This window comes from Pseudophryne corroboree, chromosome 2 (assembly GCF_028390025.1).
Source record: "Pseudophryne corroboree isolate aPseCor3 chromosome 2, aPseCor3.hap2, whole genome shotgun sequence".
NCBI lineage: Eukaryota > Metazoa > Chordata > Amphibia > Anura > Myobatrachidae > Pseudophryne > Pseudophryne corroboree.
The window spans coordinates 427,552,478-427,576,671 of record NC_086445.1 but is presented as its reverse complement, the minus strand read 5'-3'; the positions used below and the strand labels follow the sequence as shown (position 1 = coordinate 427,576,671).

The following is a 24,194-nucleotide window of genomic DNA, read 5'->3' as shown; positions in this document are numbered from 1 at the left end:
AAGGACGCTGAGAAAGGGGCGGAGCCTATCATCCGTTTTTCTGTATGTTTTGGCAGGGGTTAAATGCATCCATATAGCCCAGGAGTTATATGTGATGCATTTATTTTAGCCATATAAGGTTTTTATCGATTTATTGCGTCTCAGGGCGCTGCCCCCCCAGCGCCCTGCACCCTCAGTGACCGGAGTGTGAAGTGTGCTGAGAGCAATGGCGCACAGCTGCGGTGCTGTGCGCTACCTTATCTGAAGACAGGATCTTCTTCTGCCGCCGATTTCACCGGACCTCTTCGCTCTTCTGGCTCTGTAAGGGGGCCGGCGGCGCGGCTCCGGGACCCATCCAGGCTGAACCTGTGATCGTCCCTCTGGAGCTAATGTCCAGTAGTCTAAGAAACCCGATCCACTCTGCACGCAGGTGAGTCCGTTTCTTCTCCCCTTAGTCCCACGATGCAGTGAGCCTGTTGCCAGCAGGTCTCACTAAAAATAATAAACCTAAACTAAAACTTTCACAAAGAGCTCAGGAGAGCCCCTAGTGTGCACCCTTCTCGTCGGGCACAGAAATCTAACTGAGGCTTGGAGGAGGGTCATAGGGGGAGGAGCACACCAGGTGATCCTAAAGCTTTCTTTAGATGTGCCCAGACTCCGACGGAGCCGCTATTCCCCCTGTGGTCCTTACGGAGTTCCCAGCATCCACTAGGACGTCAGAGAAATGTGATGAATAGTCAAGTGGCATACTAAGTAGGCCTAACAGTACAACCCATTCTACAGCTACTGATTATTTCTATACCCATTAGTGTGTGAGGCTGAAGGGTGTCCAGATGTTTGGCCATGTCTTGTACTTGGACTGTACTGGTGAATATATAAATATTTTTAACTAAACCATTAGCAGCAGTACCCTATTTAAATAGACTGACCACAATGAGAGCCATGTTTTCATAATTAGTTTATTAGCACACCAACAGGCATCACTTTGCTTAGCGCTTTCCACCAACACGCGGAGCCTGCATCTTCACAGGCTTGGCAATCTTTTGCTTGGGCGCAGACTTTGATGGTGCCTAGAAGTAAAAATAAATAAAATTATAGTAAATACATAAACATGCCAAATTTATGTTTAGCCAGCTTGTCACGTTATACCTGCACAACATTCTTATATACAGCATTAAGGGGGAGATTTATGAAGGTGTGCTACATGTATGTGGTGCAGTTCCAGCTTCCCCACATGTAATAAAGCATGAAAGATCAGAATGACAGTGGCGCGTCATGATCGATGCTGCTATACCTAGATAGTATGCTGATCTGGTTTGGCAAGTTATAAACCATTAGTGGCACTTATCGTTCAGACAACTGCAGCCATTGATTTTAATCGTTCCAGCTGTCACTGCTGCACACACAGCACTGTACCTGGCTGTTGGCATATGCAGCCAGGTATCAGGCTTACAAAAAGTTATCACTCCAAAAAAAGTGCTTTTGACCAGCACATGCACAGAACACCTGAAAGTGCTGGGTCAAAGCAGCAAAAGGAGGAGGGATTCAGCACTCTCCCTTTCCAGCAATTCAGGCAGTAAGTGACCCTGCTTTGAATCTAAAATAGGTGAAGCAGGACACTATAGGATTCTGATATACTTATATTACACATCCCCTATATCTAGTGGAGCAACATTAGAGGTATATTATATTGAGTGCAGATTTTTTTTGAAGTGGACATATAGCCCATATCAACCAGATTCTACTTATCCAACATCTTCTAGAAGCTAGAATCGGACTGCTTGCTATGGGCAATATATACCTCTAAAAACCCACACTTTAGTAAATATACCCCTTAGAGTTCTGTAAGACCAGGATGCACTTGGATCACCATCAAGACTTGTCAAAGGGATTCTTTTTTCTGCCAGGTTAGGAATTGGTTAACCATAAAGTCTCAGAGCACACAAATAGTTTTCAGGCACTTTTATTATAAAAAAAAAAAAATTGTAGGGAACAGATTGTGTATGAAACATAATAGACCATGTGTGCCAAGCCACTGTTTAAAACCAGAGGGCATTGCAAGACTAACCTTGAATAAGACCTCAGCAATCAGACAATTGTGGCTACTACCAGTTAGACAGGTGCTTATTCTTGATATGCATCACACAAGGACATAACATTCCTTACCTTGGTGGAGACAGTCTTTTTAGTAGCCTGCTTAGCCTTTTTTGCTTCTTTGGCAGCTCTGAAAAATGAAGTTAATTAGTATCTGGGCAATCTGAGCAGTCTAATTAACCCCCCCCCCCCCCCCCCCCCAAAAAAAAAAAAAAACCATTCACCGTGTGACAACGAAGGAACATCCATAAGATGCAATGTTACCAGCTCCGAATCCAGCCACCAACCATACACTAGTTCATTAAAAGGTTGATTCAGCTGCAGTAAGTAGCCGTTCATGTATTTAGTAGGAGAAAGCTAATGACCACATGATCCAGTTACCTTCTGTTAACACAACTTAAAGTATCTAATGTAGACAGCAACCAGTACAAAAACGTAACACTAAGGATAAATGGATCTACACCAGTGGTTCCCAAAATGTTCTGAATCACGGTGCCCTAGAGTATCAGAATTGTTTTCCTGGCACCTCTAGGTTAAAAGTTTCAGAAATTTAGGAAGGAATATTAAATTAAGTACAGTGGGCCAGATGTATTAACCTGGAGAAGACATAAGGAAGTGATAAACCAGTGAAATGTGCAAGGTGATACACGCACCAATCAATCAGCTCCAATATGTAAATTAACAGTTAGGAGGTGAGGAGGCTGGTGCATTTATCACCTTGCACTTATCACTGGTTTATCACTTCCTTATGCCTTCTCCAGGTTAATACATCTGACCCATTGTGTTTATATGTCATCATCAGGTTCAGTTATGTGGTGAGGGACAAGATTTGCTTCTATTTGTTTACATATTTTACAATTGACAAGCCACCAGCATTTGGTTTTGCCTATTACATGGACGATAAATAATTTTAAACCGGTCTTAGACCACCGACCTAGGGCACCCCTGCAAGTGGCCCGAGGCACCCAAGGGTGGTGCGGCAGTTTGATAATCACTGACCTACACTAACAAGACAGGAGAATGTTACACAACAACATCTATTCACATATTAGATGCATGCACAGTCACACAAACCTGAATTGCACACATCAATATGTATGTGCTTCTGGCATGGGTGGGTCTATTCGTACAGACCAAGTCACAGGGCCAGAAAGGAGGAGAGGGGGTGGTGGGGCAGGCATGGGCCGACTTGTTTACAGGGATGGAGAAGTGTGAGAAAGCAGAGGCAGGCTCCCTATGCTGGAAGGATAAAGGTGGGCACAACTGGACGGATTAACAGTGGCAAGAGGAAGGGACATGGGTTGGTAGCAATTAGGTTGATCACTATTGGTTGACAGTGACAAGGTCAACACCTGAAATAGGTCAAAGTTATTAGGTCAACATTTTTTTTTAATTTTACTTTATTTGGTGTTTTCTTCGTAAAGTGAAGGGGAACACCAATTAGAGTAGTGTCCCCCACGATTCGCTTCGTTCACCATGCCTCGGGCAAGGTAACAATTCCCAATCGTAGTCCACATGGATCGTAAAGTATGAACAAGTTCAAAAACTGAAAATAAAATTTGAAAAACGCATGTCGACCTAGTCTCTGCCGACCTTAGTGTGGTCGACCTAATGACCGTATCCCCTCTACTGCATAACAGAATTTACATACATTATTGGATATTTTCTTATGCAATCACAAACATTTACAAAGCATTAAAAGCATAATTTAATGTCAGTGTATAATAAACTTCTATTGATGAATGCACAGGGACTGTGCTATGCAATATAAACACAAACCCTGTTAGTATTGCATAAAACAAAGATACCTATATGGTAAATAACAAAATTAGCAGCAGTTAGGACAGCCTGAGCAGCTTTGAAAATGATAACTACTGACCGATCTTTGAGTAAAACAGAAAAAATATTTTTATGACAATAGTGCACCTACACATGTAGTTACCGCAGCGCATAAGCCACACGCCTCCATCAATACAAAGTGTTCACTACGATCTGCCGGCGGTCGGGCTCCCGGCGACCAGCATACCGACGCCGGGAGCCCAACCGCCGGCTTACCGACAGTGTGGCGAGCGCAAATGAGCCCCTTGCGGGCTCGCTGCGCTCGCCACGCTATGGGCACGGTGGCGCGCCACGCTATTTTATTCTTCCTCCAGGGGGGTCGTGGACCCCCACGAGGGAGAATAAGTGTCGGTATGCCGGCTGTCGGGATCCTGGCGCCGGTATACTGTGCGCCGGGATCCCGTCAGTCGGCATACTGAATACCACCCCAATACAAAATATGCCGATTTTATTAACTGTCTAAATAGGATTAAAAACGTCTAAAGGAATCAGCATGAGCCAGTTCTCTTGTATATTACTGCCATGGCTGATCAGCTGACTAATGCATAATCTAGATCTCCTATGGTTTAATACAAGGTTCAGTTACCACTATGATCAAATATGGTAATTTATAGTTTTCTTGGTTTTATTTTTTGATGTCCAGCAAGACCTAAGCAGTTTGTTTTCAATTAAATTGTGACCTAACGCAGGGCTCGACAAATTCCAGGGGCCAGGTCGCCGTGGCTCCTAGATTTTATTGCCTAGCTACCATATTATGGAGGGAGGGAGCAAGCAGATCCTCTTCAGCCCCAGTGGAGATTCGTGGGCACGTCTGTATTGTAACAGCACATGCACTCCTCTGTATGAAATGGCCGAGTGTCTGTCCATCCCAGCCTGGGTTGATTCCTCCTGTCCGTCCCAGCATGCGTTGCCTGCTGTTTCAAAACTCCGGCTGCACAGAGCTCTGATAAGAGGGTCTGTGTGGCCGGGTATCACGGCTTCGGAGGAGGTAGCGATGTGACCACAAGGAAGGTTTTTCTTATGCCTTGGGAGTGGTTGCTGAGGGCTAGTTTGCCTGGGGTCTATCCCCTTACTTGTTTGGCTGATGTGAACTGCTCTTTAATGTGGGCACGGGAGTTGTTTTTTTCCGGGGGGATAGCTGAACTGCGGCTGTTGAGGGCTGGTTTGCCTCGGGGTATCCCCTTTGTTGCATAGCTGTGGGGGGGGGGGGGGGGGGGGGGGGAGAGTTGTTTACCTTGGGGAATGTGAGGAAGCTGCTCGGTGATGTGGCTTTTTTTGGGGGGTTGGGTTGGTGGGGGTTAGAAAGATTTGTCAAGCCCTGACCTAACGCTTGAGTTCTTTCAGACAAGTTCTCCTGCAGAATCTGAAATGGTTCTGTTACATGTTAAGATTTTGAAGCATAGTGTATTCATATTCAGTTTACCCGTATAGGGCCATAATTTGCCCTAGCCCAACATAATATGCAAACACTTTCAGCAAAATGATTGAGAGAACAAGTATGCTGAGGAATGCAGGCATGCTATGGTAGTGGCTTCCAAGCACCCAACACTTCCATTGCAGGTGTAATCTTGACAGAGGATGCAAAGCCAGTGAGGTAAGTCGATCACTTAGGAATAAATGTAATGTTACAATTGCCGACTGCTATAGAAGTCTACAAAATTAAAGAACTACTCACCTAATTGCCTGTTCCCGCTGTGCCTTTCGCACTTCAGGCTTCTGGTTTCTCTTGGCCATGATTTCAGCCAGAGAGGCACCAGTGATAGCCCTCTGGAACTTTACTGCACGGCGGCTACGCTTCTTCTGAATTTCTTCCTGAAATATTAACATTGTTTTAAAGCTTTAATTCCTTTCCAGAAACATATGTAAACATTACTTTAAATCATTTCAGAATGCGGTTTTCAATATTCTGTTGCAAGGTTTTAGTCTGAGAATGCACAATAACTGATGTGGAAAGAAAATAGGATTTTGGTACTTACCAGAAATACTTTTCTTGGAATCCACAGGGGGTCACTGGAGTACTCTTGGGATATGGATGAGGTGTTAGCAGGGATAGGCACATTTAAGTATTTAAATTAATAACCCTCCAACCCCCCCCCCTTATAAACTCCCAAAGGTACCGCAGTGTTTTGTTTTTTTACTGAGCCGAACAGGAGCGAGAGGATGAACAATTGAGAATTACATGTAACATAACAAACAACTATAAAGTTAACACATCACGAACAACTAGAAAGTGGACAAGAGATATCACTTAACATTTGAATAAGTCGGTGAGAATGTGTTACCATAAGAACTATTGAACTCACAAGCCCGGTGAAACTACTCTGGGTGGGCATCCAGTGTCCCTGAAAACAGTGTTTCTCCTAGCCTTAGCTTCAGCAAGGCGCGTTTCAGAATTAGGTGCCTTGTCATGCAAGCCACCGTATCTGGTATTTCATAACAGAGCAGAACTTCGGACAAATCCCGCTTTTATACCAAAAGGTAGCATCTTCTCACATCAACCAATCGTAGTTCTTGTTTTTCAGAAGTTCAGGAACTCCAGCTACTTTGGATGTGGTACGCACAGTTCACGTTTATGTAGCCTGAACATCTCCAGTACGTAAAACCGATCCATTATTTGTTCTCTATTATGCAGGTAAGATATGTTGGCCAGCTTCCAAGCAGACCTTGGCTAGATGGATTGTCAGGTTTACGTTCATGCTGGTCTACAACCGCCTGCATCCGTTTTCAGCACATTCCACACATTCTGCGGGAACGTCATGGGCAGCAGGTTGTGGAGCTTCTACGACGCAACCATGCCGTGCGGCTACATGGTCATCAATGCACATGTTTGTGTGCCTTTAAAAGTTTGATACGTTTGCAGCATCAGCATCTAGCTTTGGCCGTGTAGGGTTACAGGTGCCAAACGGCTCTCCCGCCCAAGGGGGAAACTTTGATATGTCCCAAGAGCACTCCAGTGACCCCTAGTGGATGAAAGAGAAAATAGGATTTTGGTACTTACCAGAAAAATCCTCCCCCCCTCCAAGTTAGAAACTTAAACTCCACGTGTTGTAAGGGTTGGAAAAAAAAACCGAACACTGCAAAAAATCTAAAAACTAAATTCAAGTCCCATGGAGCTGTAGGTGGTATGAATGGAGGTAGAACGCTAACACCACCTTGCAGAAAAGTGTGAACTGTAGGCAAGAGCCAAACGCCTTTGAAAGAAAATTGAAAAGGCAGATCCTGCAACTTTAGTGTAGCTAAACGTAGTCCATCTAACCCCGCCTGTAAAAATAGCAAAAGACAGGATAACTTGAAAATATCAGAAACTTCAGAGCGTCACAGCAACCTATATAAAGCTTGCCAGATTCTGTGATAATGAGCCGATGTAACTGGCTTCCTAGCACGTAACATGGTTGGTATAACAGACTCTGGAATGCCCTCTTGCCTTGAGAGCGGTTTCAACAGGCACCCCGTCAAACTCAGCCGCACTAAATCAGGGTAAAGGAACAGACCCTGTTGTAATAGGTGTGGATGTAGCAGAACCGGCCACGGATAGTCTGCGAGTTGACCGGAGAGCCAAGAACCACACCCTCCGAGGCCAATGAGGCGCCACTAGTATGCCGGTAGTGGATCCTCTTGATCCACTTTAGCAACCGAGGCATCAGCAGAAATGGTGGAAACAGATACACAAGGCTGTACGGACATGCTATTGTGAGAGCATCCACTGCCAGTGTCTTTGGATCTCGTTCTGGACACATACTGGGGTGTTTGATGATTTTGGTAAAAAGCCATTAGATCCACCTGTGGGTAACCCCACCGCTGGACCAACATCTGGAACACTTCTGGGTTTATAGCCCATTCTCCTGGATAAAAATCCTGACGTCTGAGATAATCTGCTTCCCAGTTGTCCACTCCTGGAATGAACACTGCCGACAACACTTGGTGATACTCGGCCCAAGTCAGGATTCGAGCAAGTTCTCGCATGGCCATGTGACTTAGAGTCCCTCGTTTGTTGATGTATGCGACTGCCGTCGCGTTGTCTGACTGAACACGGTCAGAGACTGGAGTATTTGAACTGCCTGATGCAGAGCGTTGTAGATTGCCCCGAGTTCCAGGATATTTAGTGACCGTAATCTCTCGGTTTGGCCAGAGACCCTGAAACAGGCAGACAATGTAGGACCACTGCTCTGCAGCCTCTGAGACATGCGTCCATCGTCCGAAATATCCAAGTCCAGACTCCGAACCGCTTTCCCATGGCGAGATGCTGTACTTGCAGCCACCAGAGTAGTGATACTCAGGCCCTTGGAGACATCCGCACCATCTGATGAATTTGTTGACGAGAGCCTGACCACTGTGCTAGGTCTAGCTGAAAGACGCAAGTGAAATCTTCCAGACTGGAGTACTTCGAAAGACACCACCATCTTTCCTAACAGTCGCATGCACAAGTGCACAGACTGTGTGGTTTGAGCATTAACTGTACCAGATAACGAATACATTGCGCTCTGTTCTGGCAGGTAAATTCGTTGATCCATCGTCTCCAAAATCAGTCCTAGGAATTGAATTTTGACACAGAACCAGGCATGATTTCTTGAAGTTGACAATCCAACCGTGCTGAACTAATACACTGTACATTAGTAAGGCATTTTGGAGTATTTGTTGAGAGGGAACCTTGATGAGAAGGTAGTCTAAGTACGGAACTATTATCACCCCCACGGATCCGAGATGAGCTATCCTCACAGACATCACCTCTGAATACCTGAGGCGCAGAGAGGCCAAATGGTAGTGCCTGAAATTAATGGTTTTGTTGTACTGCAAACCTTAAGTACACCTGATGCAGTGGCCAAACTGGAATTTGTAAGTACGCATCCTTGAGATCCAGCCAAATCATGAATTCCTGTGGTTTTAAACCTGCAATCACCGACCGCAGGGATTCCATCTTGAATCTGTAGTTAATCACGTACTGACTGAGCCCCTTAAAGGTTCAATATTGGTCTAACCGAGCAGTCCGGCTTTGGTACTACAAAAAATAAGATTTTAAACTTACCGGTAAATATTTTTCTCGTAGTCCGTAAGGACCATGGGATAGACGGGCTCCGCAGGAGACATGGGCACTTTAAGAAAGACTTTGGATCTGGGTGTGCACTGGCTCCTCCCTCTATGCCCCTCCTCCAGACCTCAGTTAGAGAAACTGTGCCCAGAGGAGACGGACAGTACGAGGAAAGGATTTTTGTTAATCTAAGGGCAAGATTCATACCAGCCACACCAATCACACCGTATAACCTGTGATATACTATCTAGTTAACAGTCTGAAAACATCATCGGTCCAAAACCGACGAAACTAAGACAACCCTTATGAAAGCAATAAAAATATACAAGTCTTGCAGAAGTAGTCCGCACTTGGGACGGGCACCCATAATCCTCTACGGACTACGAGAAAAAGAGTTACCGGTAGGTTTAAAATCTTATTTTCTCTAAAGTCCTAGAGGATGCTGGGACTCCGTAAGGACCATGGGGATTATACCAAAGCTCCCAAACGGGTGGGAGAGTGCGGATGACTCTGCAGCACCGATTGAGCAAACATTAGGTCCTCCTCAGCCAGGGTATCTAACTTCTAGAACTTTGCAAAGGTGTTTGACCCTGACCAAGTAGCAGCTCGGCACAGCTGTAGTTCCGAGACCCCTCGGGCAGCCGCCCAAGACGAGCCCACCATCCTAGTGGAATGGGCCTTAACAGATTTTGGTAACGGCAATCCTGCCGTAGAATGCGCCTGCTGAATCGTGTTACAGATCCAGCGAGCAATAGTCTGCTTTGAAGCAGGGCCGCCAACCTTGTTAGCTGCATACAGGACAAACAGTGCTTCTGTTTTTCTGATCCTAGCCACGTAAATCTTCAAAGCCCTGACCACATCAAGGTACTCAGAATCCTCCAAGTCACGTGTAGCCACAGGCATGACAATAGGTTGGTTCATATGAAAGGATGAGACCACCTTAGGTAGGAATTGAGGACGGGTCCGCAGTTCAGCTCTATCCATATGGAAAACCAGATGGGGGCTTTTATGTGATAAAGCCGCTAATTCCGAAACTCGCCTAGCCGAAGCCAAGGCTAACATGACCACCTTCCAAGTGAGATATTTCAACTCCACTGTTTTAAGTGGTTCAAACCAATGTGACTTCAGAAAACTTAACACGTTAAGATCCCAAGGCGCCACCGGAGGTACAAAAGGAGGCTGAATATGCAGTACTCCCTTCACAAAAGTCTGTGCTTCAGGCAGAGGCCAATTCCTTTTGAAAGAAAATGGATAAGGCTGAAATCTGAACTTTAATGGAGCCTAATTTTAGGCCCAAATTCACTCGTTTGTAGGAAGTGAAGAAAACGGCCTAGATGGAATTCTTCCGTAGGAGCATTCCAGGCCTCACACCAAGAAACATATTTTCTCCATATTCGGTGATAATGTTTGGATGTCACGTCCTTCCTAGCCTTTATTAGCGTAGGAATGACCTCATCCGGAATATCTTTTTCCGCTAGGATCCGGCGTTCAACCGCCATGCCGTCAAATGCAGCCGCGGTAAGTGGAACAGACAGGGACCCTGTTGCAACAGGTCCTGTCTTAGAGGAAGAGGCCATAGATCTTCTGTGAGCATTTCCTGCAGATCCGGATACCAGGACCTTCGTGGCCAATCCGGAACAATGAGTATTGTTCTCACTCCTCTTTTTCTTATTATTCTCAACACCTTGGGTATGAGAGGAAGAGGAGGAAATACATAGACCAACTGGAACACCCACTGTGTCACTAGGGCGTCCACAGCTACCGCCTGAGGGTCTCTTGACATGGCGCAATACCTTTGTAGCTTTTTGTTGAGACGGGACGCCATCATGTCTATTTGGGGCAGTCCCCACTGACTTGCAATCTGTGCGAAGACTTCATGATGAAGTCCCCACTCTCCCGGATGCAGGTTGTGTCTGCTGAGGTAGTCTGCTTCCCAGTTGTCCACTCCCGGAATGAACACTGCTGACAGTGCGCTTACATGATTCTCCGCCAAGCGAAGAATTCTGGTGGCTTCCGCCATAGCCACTCTGCTCCTTGTGCCGCCTTGGCGGTTTACATGAGCTACTGCGGTGACGTTGTCTGACTGGATCAGAACTGGTCGGTCGCGAAGTAAGGTCTCCGCTTGACGTAGGGCGTTGTATATGGCCCTTAGTTCCAGGATGTTGATGTGAAGACAAGTCTCTAGACTTGACCAAAGGCCTTGGAAATTTCTTCCCTGTGTGACTGCTCCCCAACCTCGGAGGCTCGCGTCCGTGGTCACCAGGATCCAATCCTGAATGCCAAACCTGCGGCCTTCTAGAAGGTGAGCACTCTGCAGCCACCACAGGAGAGATACCCTGGCCATGGGGGACAGGGTGATCCGCTGATGCATGTGCAGATGTGACCCAGACCATTTGTCCAATAGGTCCCATTGGAAAGTCCTTGCATGGAACCTGCCAAAGGGAATGGCTTCGTATGTCGCCACCATTTTTCCCAGGACTTGAGTGCAATCATGTACTGACACTTGTTTCGGCTTCAACAGGTTCTTGACTAGAGTCATGAGTTCCTGCGCTTTTTCTATAGGAAGAAAAACCCTTTTCTGGTCTGTGTCCAGAATCATGCCCAAGAAGGGCAGGCGAGTCGTAGGATTCAGCTGCGACTTTGGAATATTGAGAATCCAGCCGTGTCGCTGTAACACCTTCAGTGAAAGATACGCTGTTCTGCAACTTCTCCCGTGATCTCGCTTTTATGAGGAGATCGTCCAAGTATGGGATAATTGTGACACCCTGCTTGCGCAGGAGCACCATCATTTCCGCCATTACCTTGGTGAAAATTCTCAGGCCCGTGGAAAGCCCAAACGGCAACATCTGAAATTGGTAATGACAATCCTGTACCGCAAATCTCAGGTACGCCTGATGATATATGGGAACATGAAGACATGCATCCTTTATGTCCAGAGATACCATAAAATCCCCCCCTTCCAGGCTGGCGATGACCGCTCTGAGCGATTCCATCTTGAACTTGAACCGTTTTAAGTAAAGGTTCACGGATTTTAGATTCAAAATGGGTCTGACCAAACCGTACGGTTTCGGGACCACAAACAGAGTTGAGTAGTACCCCTTCCCTCTCTGAAGCAGGGGAACCTCGGCCACCACTTGTTGAAGACACAATTTGTGAATCGCATGTAACACTATCTCCCTTTCCAGGGGAGAAGTTGGTAGCGCAGATTTGAAAAACCGGTGAGGAGGCACCTCTTCGAATTCCAGCTTGTATCCCTGGGAAACAATTTCTATTGCCCAGGGATCCACCTGTGAGTGAACCCAGATGTGGCTGAACAGTCGAAGACGTGCCCCCACAGGAGCCGACTCCCTCAGGGGAGCCCCAGCATCATGCGGTGGATTTAGCAGAGGCCGGGGAGGACTTCTGTTCCTGGGAACTAGCTGTGTTGTGCAGCTTTTTTCCTCTGCCCTTACCCCTGGCAAGAAAGGACGATCCACGTACTCTTTTGCTTTTATTTGAACGTAAGGACTGCATTTGATAATGAGGCGCTTTCGTATATTGTGAGGGAATATAAGGCAAAAAATTCGATTTACCTGCCGTAGCTGTGGAGGTGAGGTCCAAGAGGCCCTCTCCAAACAATTCCTCACCCTTGTAAGGCAAAAACTCCATATGCCTCTGAGTCGGCATCCCCAGTCCACTGTCGGGTCCATAAGACTCGCCTAGCAGAAATAGACATAGCGTTTATTCTGGAACCCAGTAAACTGTCTCTCTGAGCATCCCTCATATATGAGACAGCATCTTTTATATGCCCATGGGTCATTAAAATGGTATCCTTATCAAGGGTCTCAATATCCGCTGATAAGGAATCTCTCCATGCTGCTACAGCACTACAAACCCAGGCCAACGCAATTGCCGTTCTGAGTAACGTACCAGAAGGTGTGTAAATGGACTTTAAGGTAACCTCCTGCTTGCGGTCAGCAGGATCCTTGAGGGTAGCCGTATCTTGGGATGGGAGCGCTATCTTTTTTGATAAGCGTGTCAAAGCTTTGTCTACCCTAGGGAAGGATTCCCACTGTATTCTGTCCTGTGACAGGAAAGGATACGCTGTTAGAATCCTTTTGGGAATCTGCAGTTTTTTGTCTGGAGTTTCCCACGCTTTTTCGCATAATTCGTTCAACTCATGTGAAGAGGGAAAGGTGACCTCAGGTTTCTTTCCCTTATACATGTGTACCCTCGTGTCAGGGACAGGGGGGTTCCTCAGTGATATGCAAAACATCTTTAATTGCGATAATCATATATCGAATACATTTAGCCACCCTTGGCTGCAATTTTGCATCATTGTAGTCGACACTGGAGTCTGAATCCGTGTCGGTATCTGTGTCAACTATTTGGGATAGTGGGCACTTCTGAGACCCCGAAGGTCCTGGCAACATTGGGTTGACTCCCTGACTGTACCCTAGCTTCAGCTTTGTCTAATATTTTGTGCAATAAATTAACATTAGCACTTAAAACATTCCACATATCCATACAGTCAGGTGTTGGCGCTGCCGACGGAGACCTAACATTCATACTCCCCCCCCCCTCCTCCTTAGGTGAGCCTTCAACCTCAGACATGTCGACACACGCGTACTAACACCACACACACAGGGAAGCCCTTTGGAGAGAGAGTATGCCAGCACACACCCCAGCGCTATATGACCCAGGAAAAAACACAGAATGTTTACCCAGTAGCGCTTTTGTAGCATGTATATGTGCCAATTATGTGCCCCCCCTCCTCTACTTTAAAACCCTCTTTCACCGTGTGTCAAGCAGGGGAGAGTCCAGGGAGCTTCCTCTCAGCGGTGCTGTGGAGTAAAAAAGGCGCTGGTGAGTGCTGAGGGAGAAGCCCCGCCCCCTCAGCGGCAGGCTTCTGTCCCGCTCAAATTTCTCAACATGGCGGGGGCTCTTTTTATACATGTACAGTGCCCAGCTGTACATGTATATATGTGTATTTGCCACAGGAGGTTTTTATTGATGCCCAGGGCGCCCACCCCTGCGCCCTGCACCCTTACAGTGACTGTGTGCGAGGTGAATGGGAGCAATGGCGCACAGCTTCACTGCTGTGCGTTACCTCTATGAAGATCAAGGTGTCTTCTGCCGCCTCTGAAGTCTTTTCCTCACATACTCACCCAGCTTCAATCTTCCAGCTCTGCGAGGAGGACGGCGGCGCGGCTCTGGGACGGACGGCGAGGGTGAGACCTGCGTACCGATCCCTCTGGAGCTAATGGTGTCCAGTAGCCTAAGAAACAGAGCCCTGCAACTGAGAGAAGTGGGTCTGTTTCTCTCTCCAGTACCTCGATGCAGGCAGCCTGTTGCAAGCAGGCTCCCTGAAAATAAAAAACCTAACTAAAATACTCTTTTACAGGAAACTCAGGAGAGCTCCCTGAAAGCACCCAATCTCCACTGGGCACAGTATCAAACTGAGGTCTGGAGGAGGGGCACAGAGGAGCAAGTGCACACCCAGATCCAAAGTCTTTCTATAAGTGCCCATGTCTCCTGCTGAGCCAGTCTATCCCATGGCCCTTACGGAGTCCCAGCATCCTCTAGGACGTTAGAGAAATATTGGAATAATATTGGAGCAGGAACCTGAATCAAAACTACTGAATCGCTGTCTGCAGAACATCCTTTTTGTCACCTGACATAGGTAGGCCTGTCTTGAAAAACCACATTGGTGGTAGATTTCGACTGTATTTTGTAACCTTTGAACACTAAATTGCGGATCCACCCATCTGTGGATGTCTGAAACTACGCCAAGTGAAACATCTGAAGGCGTGCTCCCACAACCGACAAAACGAGATGGGCTGGAAGCCAGTCATGCCACTGGCTTGTGAGCGGCCTTTGTGTCCCGACGACAGTTAGGGGCTTGTTGAAAACCACGTCCTCTACCACGTCTACCCAGTATGGTTGTTCCTGTCACATGGCCTCGAAAGGACTGAGGTCTAAAAGATTTGAACGCTGGTCCAGCATAATTCCATTTAGGAACTGGTGTGGACAATGGCCTGAGAAATCCAGTTGACCAATTCAGGACCAAACTACATATCGCCAGTGTAAGGCAATGCTTCTATTCCTCGTTTAGACTCTGCCTGCCAAGAACGCAGCCAAAGCGCCCGTCAGGCCACAACTAGTGAAGCTGAAACTAACCGGGCCGACGTTTATAGAAGCCGTACCTAAATAGCTAGCAGATTAACAGATGTGATCAGCAAGAATAATCTGGTCTAAGGGAAGATCCAGTTTTAAGTCCAACTTGGGCTGTGCCCATGCAACTACAGCCTTGTTAACCCAAACTCCAACTAAAGCAGGTCTAACCAACACCCCTACTGCTGTATACATTAACTTTAGCATAGCATCTAGCTTTCTCTCTGATGGGTCCTTAAGTGTCCGTGCAGCGGGGATAGGAATGGTTAACTTTTTTTTTTTTTTTTTTAAGTTTTGAAACTGAGGAATCCACTGTTGGTGGATTTTCCCATTTAGTGGTCATAGACTTTGGGAACCGGTAGTTACAGAAAAAAGATTTTACTTACCGATAAATCTATTTCTCGTAGTCCGTAGTGGATGCTGGGGACTCCGTCAGGACCATGGGGATAGCGGCTCCGCAGGAGACAGGGCACAAAAGCAAGCTTTTAGGATCACATGGTGTGTACTGGCTCCTCCCCCTATGACCCTCCTCCAAGCCTCAGTTAGGTACTGTGCCCGGACGAGCGTACACAATAAGGAAGGATCTTGAATCCCGGGTAAGACTCATACCAGCCACACCAATCACACCGTACAACTTGTGATCTGAACCCAGTTAACAGTATGATAACAATGAAGTAGCCTCTAAAAAAGATGGCTCACCACAATAACCACCCGATTTTTGTAACAATAACTATGTACAAGTAATGCAGACAATCCGCACTTGGGATGGGCGCCCAGCATCCACTACGGACTACGAGAAATAGATTTATCGGTAAGTAAAATCTTATTTTCTCTAACGTCCTAGTGGATGCTGGGGACTCCGTCAGGACCATGGGGATTATACCAAAGCTCCCAAACGGGCGGGAGAGTGCGGATGACTCTGCAGCACCGAATGAGAGAACTCCAGGTCCTCCTCAGCCAGGGTATCAAATTTGTAGAATTTTACAAACGTGTTCCCCCCCTGACCACGTAGCTGCTCGGCAAAGTTTTAAAGCCGAGACCCCCTCGGGCATCCGCCCAAGATGAGCCCACCTTCCTTGTGGAATGGGCATTTACAGATTTTGGCTGTGGCAGGCCTGCCACAGAATGTGCAAGCTGAATTGTACTACAAATCCAACGAGCAATAGTCTGCTTAGAAGCAGGAGCACCCAGCTTTTTGGGTGCATACAATATAAACAGCAAGTCAGACTTTCTGACTCCAGCTGTCCTGGAAATATATATATATATATATATATATTTTTAGGGCCCCGACAACGTCTATCAACTTGGAGTCCTCCAAGTCCCTAGTAGCCGCAGGCCCCACAATATGTTGTTTCAGGTGAAACGCTGACACCACCTTAGGAAGAAACTGGGGACGAGTCCGCAGTTCTGCCCTGTCCGAATGGAAAATCAAATATGGGCCTTTTTAAGACAAAGCCACCAATTCTGACAATCGCCTGGCCGAGGCCAGGGCCACATCATGGTCACTTTCCATGTGAGATATTTCAAATCCACAGATTTGAGCGGTTCAAACCAATATGATTTGAGGAATCCCAACACTACATTGAGATCCCACGGTGCCACTGGAGGCACACAAGGGGCTGTATATGCAATACTCCCTTGACAAACGTCTGGACTTCAGGAACTGAAGCCAATTTTTTCTGGAAGAAAATCTACAGGGCCGAAACTTGAACCTTAATGGACCCCAATTTGAGGCTCATAGACACTCCTGTTTGCAGGGAGTGCAGAAATCGACCTAGTTGAAATTTTTTCGTGGGGCCTTCCTGGCCTCACCCACGCAACATATTTTTACCACATGTGGTGATAACGTTGTGCGGTCACCTCCTTCCTGGCTTTGACCAGGGTAGGTATGACCTCTTCCGGAATGCCTTTTCCCTTAGGATCCGGCGTTCAACCGCCATGCCGTCAAACGCAGTCGCGGTAAGTCTTGGAACAGACAAGGTCCCTGCTGGAGCAGGTCCTTTCTTAGAGGCAGATGCCACGGTTCCTCTTGGAACAGACATGGTTCTTGCTGAAAGCAAATCCCATCTTAGCACCCGAGGCCATTAGTCCTCTGTGAGCATCTCTTGAAGTTCCGGGTACCAAGTCCCTCTTGGCCAATCCGGAGCCACGAGTATAGTTCTTACTCCTCTAAGTCTTATAATTCTCAATACCTTGGTTATGAGAAGCAGAGGAGGGAACACATACACCGACTGTTACACCCACGGTGTTACCAGGACGTCCACAGCTATCGCCTGAAGGTCTCGTGACCTGGCGCAATACCTGTCCCGTTTTTTGTTCGGGCGGGACGCCATCATGTCCACCTTTGGTCTTTCCCAACGGTTCACAATCATGCGGAAAACTTCCCGATGAAGTTCCCACTCTCCCGGGTGGAGGTCGTGCCTGCTGAGGAAGTCTGCTTCCCAGTCGTCCACTCCCGGAATGAACACTGCTGACAGTGCTATCACATGATTTTCCGCCTAGCGAAAAATCCTTGCAGTTTTGACCACTGCCCTCCTGCTTCTTGTGCCGCCCTTTCTGTTTACGTGGGCGACTGCCGTGATGTTATCCCACTGGATCAATACCGGCTGACCTTGAAGCAGAGGCCTTGCTAAGCTTAGAGCATTATAAATTTGCTCTTAGCTCCAGTATATTTATGTGGAGAGAATTCTCCAGACTTGATCACACTCCCTGGAAATTTTTTCCCTGTGTGACTGCTCCCCAGCCTCTCAGGCTGGCCTCCGTGGTCACCAGCATCCAATCCTGAATGCCGAATCTGCGGCCCTCTAGAAGATGAGCACTCTGTAATCACCACAGGAGAGACACCCTTGTCCTTGGATATAGGGTTATCCGCTGATGCATCTGAAGATGCGATCCGGACCATTTGTCCAGCAGATCCCACTGAAGAGTTCTTGCGTGAAATCTGCCGAATGGAAGCGCTTCGTAATAAGCCACCATTTTTACCAGGACTCTTGTGCAATGATGCACTGACACTTTTCCTGGTTTTAGGAGGATCCCGATTAGCTCGGATAACTCCCTGGCTTTCTCCTCTGGGAGAAACACCTTTTCCTGGACTGTGTCCAGAATCATCCCTAGGACCAGCAGACGTGTCGTCGGAACAACTGCGGTTTTGGAATATTTAGAATCCACCCGTGCTGTCGTAGAACTACTTGAGATAGTGCTACTCCGACCTCCAACTGTTCTCTGGACCTTGTTCTTATCAGGAGGTCGTCCATTTTCTTTGAAGACGAATCCTCATTTCGGTCATTACCTTGGTAAGGACCCGGGGTGCCTTGGACAATCCAACGGCATCGTCTGAAACTGATAGTGACAGTTCTGTACCACGAACCTGAGGTACCCTTGGTGAGAAAAGCAAATTTTTGGGACATGGAGGTAAGCATCCCTGATGTCCCGGGACACCATATAGTCCCCTTGTTCGCTATCACTGCTCTGAGTGACTCCATCTGGATTTGAACCCTTGTAAGTGTTCAAATTTTTCAGATTTAGAATCGGTCTCACCTAGCCTTCTGGCTTCAGTACCACCATATAGTGTGGAACAATACCCCTTTCCTTGTTGTAGGAGGGGTAATTTTATCACCACCTGCTGGGAATACAGCTTGTGAATTGTTTTCAATACTGCCTCCCTGTCGGAGGGAGACATTGGTACAGCAGACTACAGGAACCTGCGAGGGGGGAAACGCCTCGACATTCCAATCTGTACCCCTTGGATACTACTTGTAGAATCCAGGGGTCCTGTACGGTCCCAGCGTCATGCTGAGAACTTAGTAGAAGCGGTGGAGGGCTTCTGTTCCTGGGAATGGGCTGCCTGCTGCAGTCTTCTTCCCTTTCCTCTATCCCTGGGCAGATATGACTCTTATAGGGACGAAAAGACTGAGGCTGAAAAGACGGTGTCTTTTTCTGCAGAGATGTGACTTAGGGTAAAAAACGGTGGATTTTCCAGCAGTTGCCGTGGCCACCAGGTCCCATGGACCGACCCCAAATAACTCCTCCCCTTTATACGGCAATACATCTTTGTGCCGTTTGGAATCTGCATCACCTGACCACTGTCGTGTCCATAAACATCTTCTTGCAGATATGGACATCGCATTTACTCTTGATGCCAGAGTGCAAATAACCCTCTGCGCATCTCGCATATATAGAAATGCATCCTTTAAATGCTCTATAGTCAATAAAATACTGTCCCTGTCAAGGGTATCAATATTTTTAGTCAGGGAATCCGACCAAGCCACCTCAGCTCTGCACATCCAGGCTGAGGCGATCGCTGGTCGCAGTATAACACCAGCATGTGTGTGTATACTTTTTAGGATATTTTTCAGCCTCCTATCAGCTGGCTCCTTAAGTACGGCCCTATCTGTAGATGGTACCGCCACTTGTTCTGATAAGCGTGTGAGCGCCTTATCCACCCTGAGGGGTGTTTCCCAACGCACCTTAACTTCTGGCGGGAAAGGGTATACCGCCAATAATTTTCTATCGGGGGAAACCCACGCATCATCACACACTTCATTTAATTTATCTGATTCAGGAAAAACTACAGGTAGTTTTTTCACCTCACACATAATACCCTTTTATGTGGTACTTGGAGTATCAGAAATATGTAACACCTCCTTCATTGCCCTTAACGTGTGGCCCTAAAGGAAAATACGTTTGTTTCTTCACCGTCGACACTGAAATCAGTGTCCGTGTCTGGGTCTGTGTCGACCGACTGAGGTAAATGGGCATTTTACAGCCCCTGACGGTGTTTGAGACGCCTGGACAGATACTAATTTGTTCGCCGGCCCTCTCATGTCGTCAACCGGCTTGCAGCGTGTTGACATTATCACGTAATTCCATAAATAAGCCATCCATTCCGGTGTCGACTCCCTAGAGAGTGACATCACCATTACAGGCAATTTGCTCCGCCTCCTCACCAACATTTTCCTCATACATGTCGACACACATGTACCGACATACAGCACACACACAGGGAATGCACTGATAGAGGACAGGACCCCACTAGCCCTTTGGGGAGACAGAGGGAGAGTTTGCCAGCACACACCAAAACGCTATAATTATCCAGGGACAACCTTTATATAAGTGTTCCTCCCTTATAGCATTTTAATATATGTACATATCGCCAAATCAGTGCCCCCCCTCTCTGTTTTAACCCTGTTTCTGTAGTGCAGTGCAGGGGAGAGCATGGGAGCCTTCCCACCAGCATTTCTGTGAGGGAAAATGGCGCTGTGTGCTGAGGAGAAAAGGCCCCGCCCCCTTTTCGGCGGGCTTCTTCTCCGGAGTTTGTGATATCTGGCAGGGGTTAAATACATCCATATAGCCTCAAGGGCTATATGTGATGTATTTTTCGCCATACAGGTATTATACATTGCTGCCCAGGGCGCCCCCCCCCGCGCCCTGCACCCTCCGTGACCGCTGTGAGAAGTGTGCTGACAACAATGGCGCACAGCTGCAGTGCTGTGCGCTACCTGATGAAGACTGAAAGTCTTCTGCCGCCTGGTTCCGGACCTCTTCAATCTTCAGCATCTGCAAGGGGGGTCGGCGGCGCGGCTCCGGGACGAACTCCAGGGCGAGCCCTGTGTTCCGACTCCCTCTGGAGCTAATGGTGTCCAGTAGCCTAAGAAGCCAATCCATCCTGCACGCAGGTGAGTTGAAAATCTCTCCCCTAAGTCCCTCGATGCAGCGAGCCTGTTGCCAGCAGGACTCACTGAAAATAAAGAACCTAAAAACTTTTTCTAAGTAACTCTTTAAGAGAGCCACCTAGATTGCACCCTGCTCGGACGGGCACAAAAACCTAACTGGGGCTTGGAGGAGGGTCATAGGGGGAGGAGCCAGTACACACCATGTGATCCTAAAAGCTTGCTTTTGTGCCCTGTCTCCTGCGGAGCCGCTATCCCCATGGTCCTGACGGAGTCCCCAGCATCCACTAGGACGTTAGAGAAACCTAGGCAGACACAAGAGTTTCTGTATTTTTCCATGCTTCCGTTAACTGCTTAAGAGAATCTGAATAAGAAACAATTGTGCTCCATCTTTTAGCAAATAAAATTGTCATTTCAAAGAGGTTCCTCAGTCTCCGTAAAATTTAGAATCTGGCGTACCGCACTGATGAGATCATTGGCCGGCTATCAGTCACCTCACTATCCGACTCCTGGCACAATTCACCTCTTGTTCCTACTGAGAGGTAAGGGGGGTATTCAATGATTTGAAATGTCAGTTGGGTGTCTTTCTTCCAGTTTATTAGATAGGAAAAAAAACAGACACCCAACCGACTGTCCGAACAACTTAATTTCACCCAAGGTCTGGCATTGAATAGTCAGAATGCAACACAGCTGAATTTGGGAAGTTAGGAACCAAACTGACTACTTTTGGGAATGGAGCTAGACCTGGACTTTTGTAAACTCTGCAAAGTCTTTGACATATCCTGAACCCAATCTGGCAGCTCAGACGGTGTTACCGTAGAATCAGACCTAGCCACCTGACAATGTTTTCGTGCAGCGGCAAGATTTGATGTTAACTCAGACATCACATGTGGAAGTTGCATCAGATAACAGTCTCAGACGAGCTGCTTCTTTGATTTTGCATTAGTTTAACTCATTATGCACACATACCGGTATACAGTGAAACACAAGTCCCAACGAAGGAAAGTGTGTAAACTTCAGAAGCGCACAGCTCCTGAAATACACTAAATTTGTTAGAGTGCTTCACTGACATTCCTACTAACACCCCTGCACCCTCCAGTGGCTGAGTGTTGTAGGACCGAGCAAATTCCTGTAGAAAGAAACAGTAAAAAATAAGAATTTACTTACCGATAATTCTATTTCTCGGAGTCCGTAGTGGATGCTGGGGTTCCTGAAAGGACCATGGGGAATAGCGGCTCCGCAGGAGACAGGGCACAAAAAGTAAAGCTTTTCCAGATCAGGTGGTGTGCACTGGCTCCTCCCCCTATGACCCTCCTCCAGACTCCAGTTAGGTACTGTGCCCGGACGAGCGTACACAATAAGGGAGGATTTTGAATCCCGGGTAAGACTCATACCAGCCACACCAATCACACCGTACAACTTGTGATCTAAACCCAGTTAACAGTATGATAACAAAGGGAGCCTCTGAAAGACGGCTTCCTACAACAATAACCCGATTTTTGTAACAATAACTATGTACAAGTATTGCAGAAAAATCCGCACTTGGGATGGGTGCCCAGCATCCACTACGGACTCCGAGAAATAGAATTATCGGTAAGTAAATTCTTATTTTCTCTATCGTCCTAGTGGATGCTGGGGTTCCTGAAAGGACCATGGGGATTATACCAAAGCTCCCAAACGGGCGGGAGAGTGCGGATGACTCTGCAGCACCGAATGAGAGAACTCCAGGTCCTCTTTTGCCAGGGTATCAAATTTGTAAAATTTTACAAACGTGTTCTCCCCCGACCACGTAGCTGCTCGGCAGAGTTGTAATGCCGAGACCCCTCGGGCAGCCGCCCAAGATGAGCCCACCTTCCTTGTGGAATGGGCATTTACATATTTTTTGCTGTGGCAAGCCTGCCACAGAATGTGCAAGCTGAATTGTACTACAAATCCAACGAGCAATAGTCTGCTTAGAAGCAGGAGCACCCAGCTTGTTGGGTGCATACAGGATAAACAGCAAGTCAGATTTCCTGACTCCAGCCGACCTGGAAACTATATTTTCAGGGTCCTGACAACATCCAGCAACTTGGAGTCCTCCAAGTCCCTAGTAGCCGCAGGCACCACAATAAGCTGGTTCAGGTGAAACGCTGACACCACCTTAGGGAGAAACTGGGGACGAGTCCACAGCTTTGCTCTGTCCGAATGGACAATCAGACATGGCTTTGTGAGATAAAGCCGCCAATTCTGACACTCGCCTGGCCGAGGCCAGGACCAACAGCATGGTCACTTTCCATGTGAGATATATCAAATCCACAGATTTGAGTTGTTTAAAACAATGTGATTTTAGGAATCCCAAACTACGTTGAGATCGCCCAGTGCCACTGGAGACATCAAAAAGGGGTTGTATATGCAGTACTCCCTTAACTTCTGGACTTCAGGAACTGAAGCCAATTTCTTTCTGGAAGAAAATCGACGGGTCGAAATTTGAACCTTAATGGACCCCAATTTGAGACCCATATACACTCCTGCTTGCAGGAAATGTAGGAATTAACCTAGTTGAAATTCTTCCGTGGAGCCTTCCTGGCCTCACACCATGGAACATATTTTCACCTAAGCGGTGATAATGTTGTGCGGTCACCTCCTTCCTGGCTCTGACTAGGGTAGGGATGACCTCTTCCGGAATGCCTTTTTCCCTTAGGATCCGGCGTTCACCCGCCCTGGCGTCAACGCAGCTGCGGTAAGTCATGGAACAGACATGATTCTTGCTGAATCAAGATCCTTTCTAGTATCTCTTGAAGTTCCGGGTACCAAGTTCTTCTTGGCCCAAACCGGAACCCCGAGTATAGTTCTTACTCCTCTCCTTCCTATCATTCTCCATACACTGGGTATGAAAGGCCGAGGAGGGAACACATACACCGACTGGTACACCCACGGTGTTACCAGAGCGTCCCAGCTATTGCCTGAGGGTCTCTAGACCTGGCGCTTCAAGTGGGACGCCATCATAACCACCTTTGGTCTTTCCCAACGGTTTACAAACGTGGAAACTTCCAGATGAAGTTCCCACTTTTCCGGGTGGAATTCATTTATGCTGAGGAAATCTTCCTAGTTGTCCACTCCCGGAATGAACACTGCTGACAGTGTTATCACATGATCTTTCGCCCAGCGAAGAATCCTTGCTGTCATTGCCCTCCTGCTTCTTGTGCCGCCCCGTCTGTTTACGTGGGCGACTGCCATGATGATGTCCTACTGGATCAGCACCGGTTGACTTTGAAGCAGAGGTCTTCCTAGGCTCAGAGCATCGTAAATTGCCCTTAGCTCCAGTATATTCATGTGGAGAGAAATCTCCAGACTTGACCACACTTCCTTGGAAATTTCTTCCTTGTGTGACTGTTCCCCAGCCTCTCAGGCTGGCATCCGTGGTCACCAGAACACAGTCCTGAATGCTGAATGTG

At 47.3% G+C, this 24,194-nt stretch overlaps 1 protein-coding gene across 1 annotated transcript in view; it reads right to left on the bottom strand.

The window, feature by feature from the left end:
* Positions 1–920: 920 nt before the first annotated feature.
* The window catches only part of RPL24 (ribosomal protein L24), a 33,771-nt gene continuing 10,497 nt past the window's right edge, over positions 921–24,194 (bottom strand). The window contains exons 4-6 of the mRNA XM_063953598.1: positions 5,588–5,724; positions 2,146–2,203; positions 921–1,049 (exon numbers count right to left, since the gene is read on the bottom strand). Of these exons, the coding sequence (XP_063809668.1) occupies positions 969–1,049; positions 2,146–2,203; positions 5,588–5,724 (276 nt within the window). The 3' untranslated portion in view covers positions 921–968. The remainder of the gene's footprint in view (positions 1,050–2,145; positions 2,204–5,587; positions 5,725–24,194) is intronic.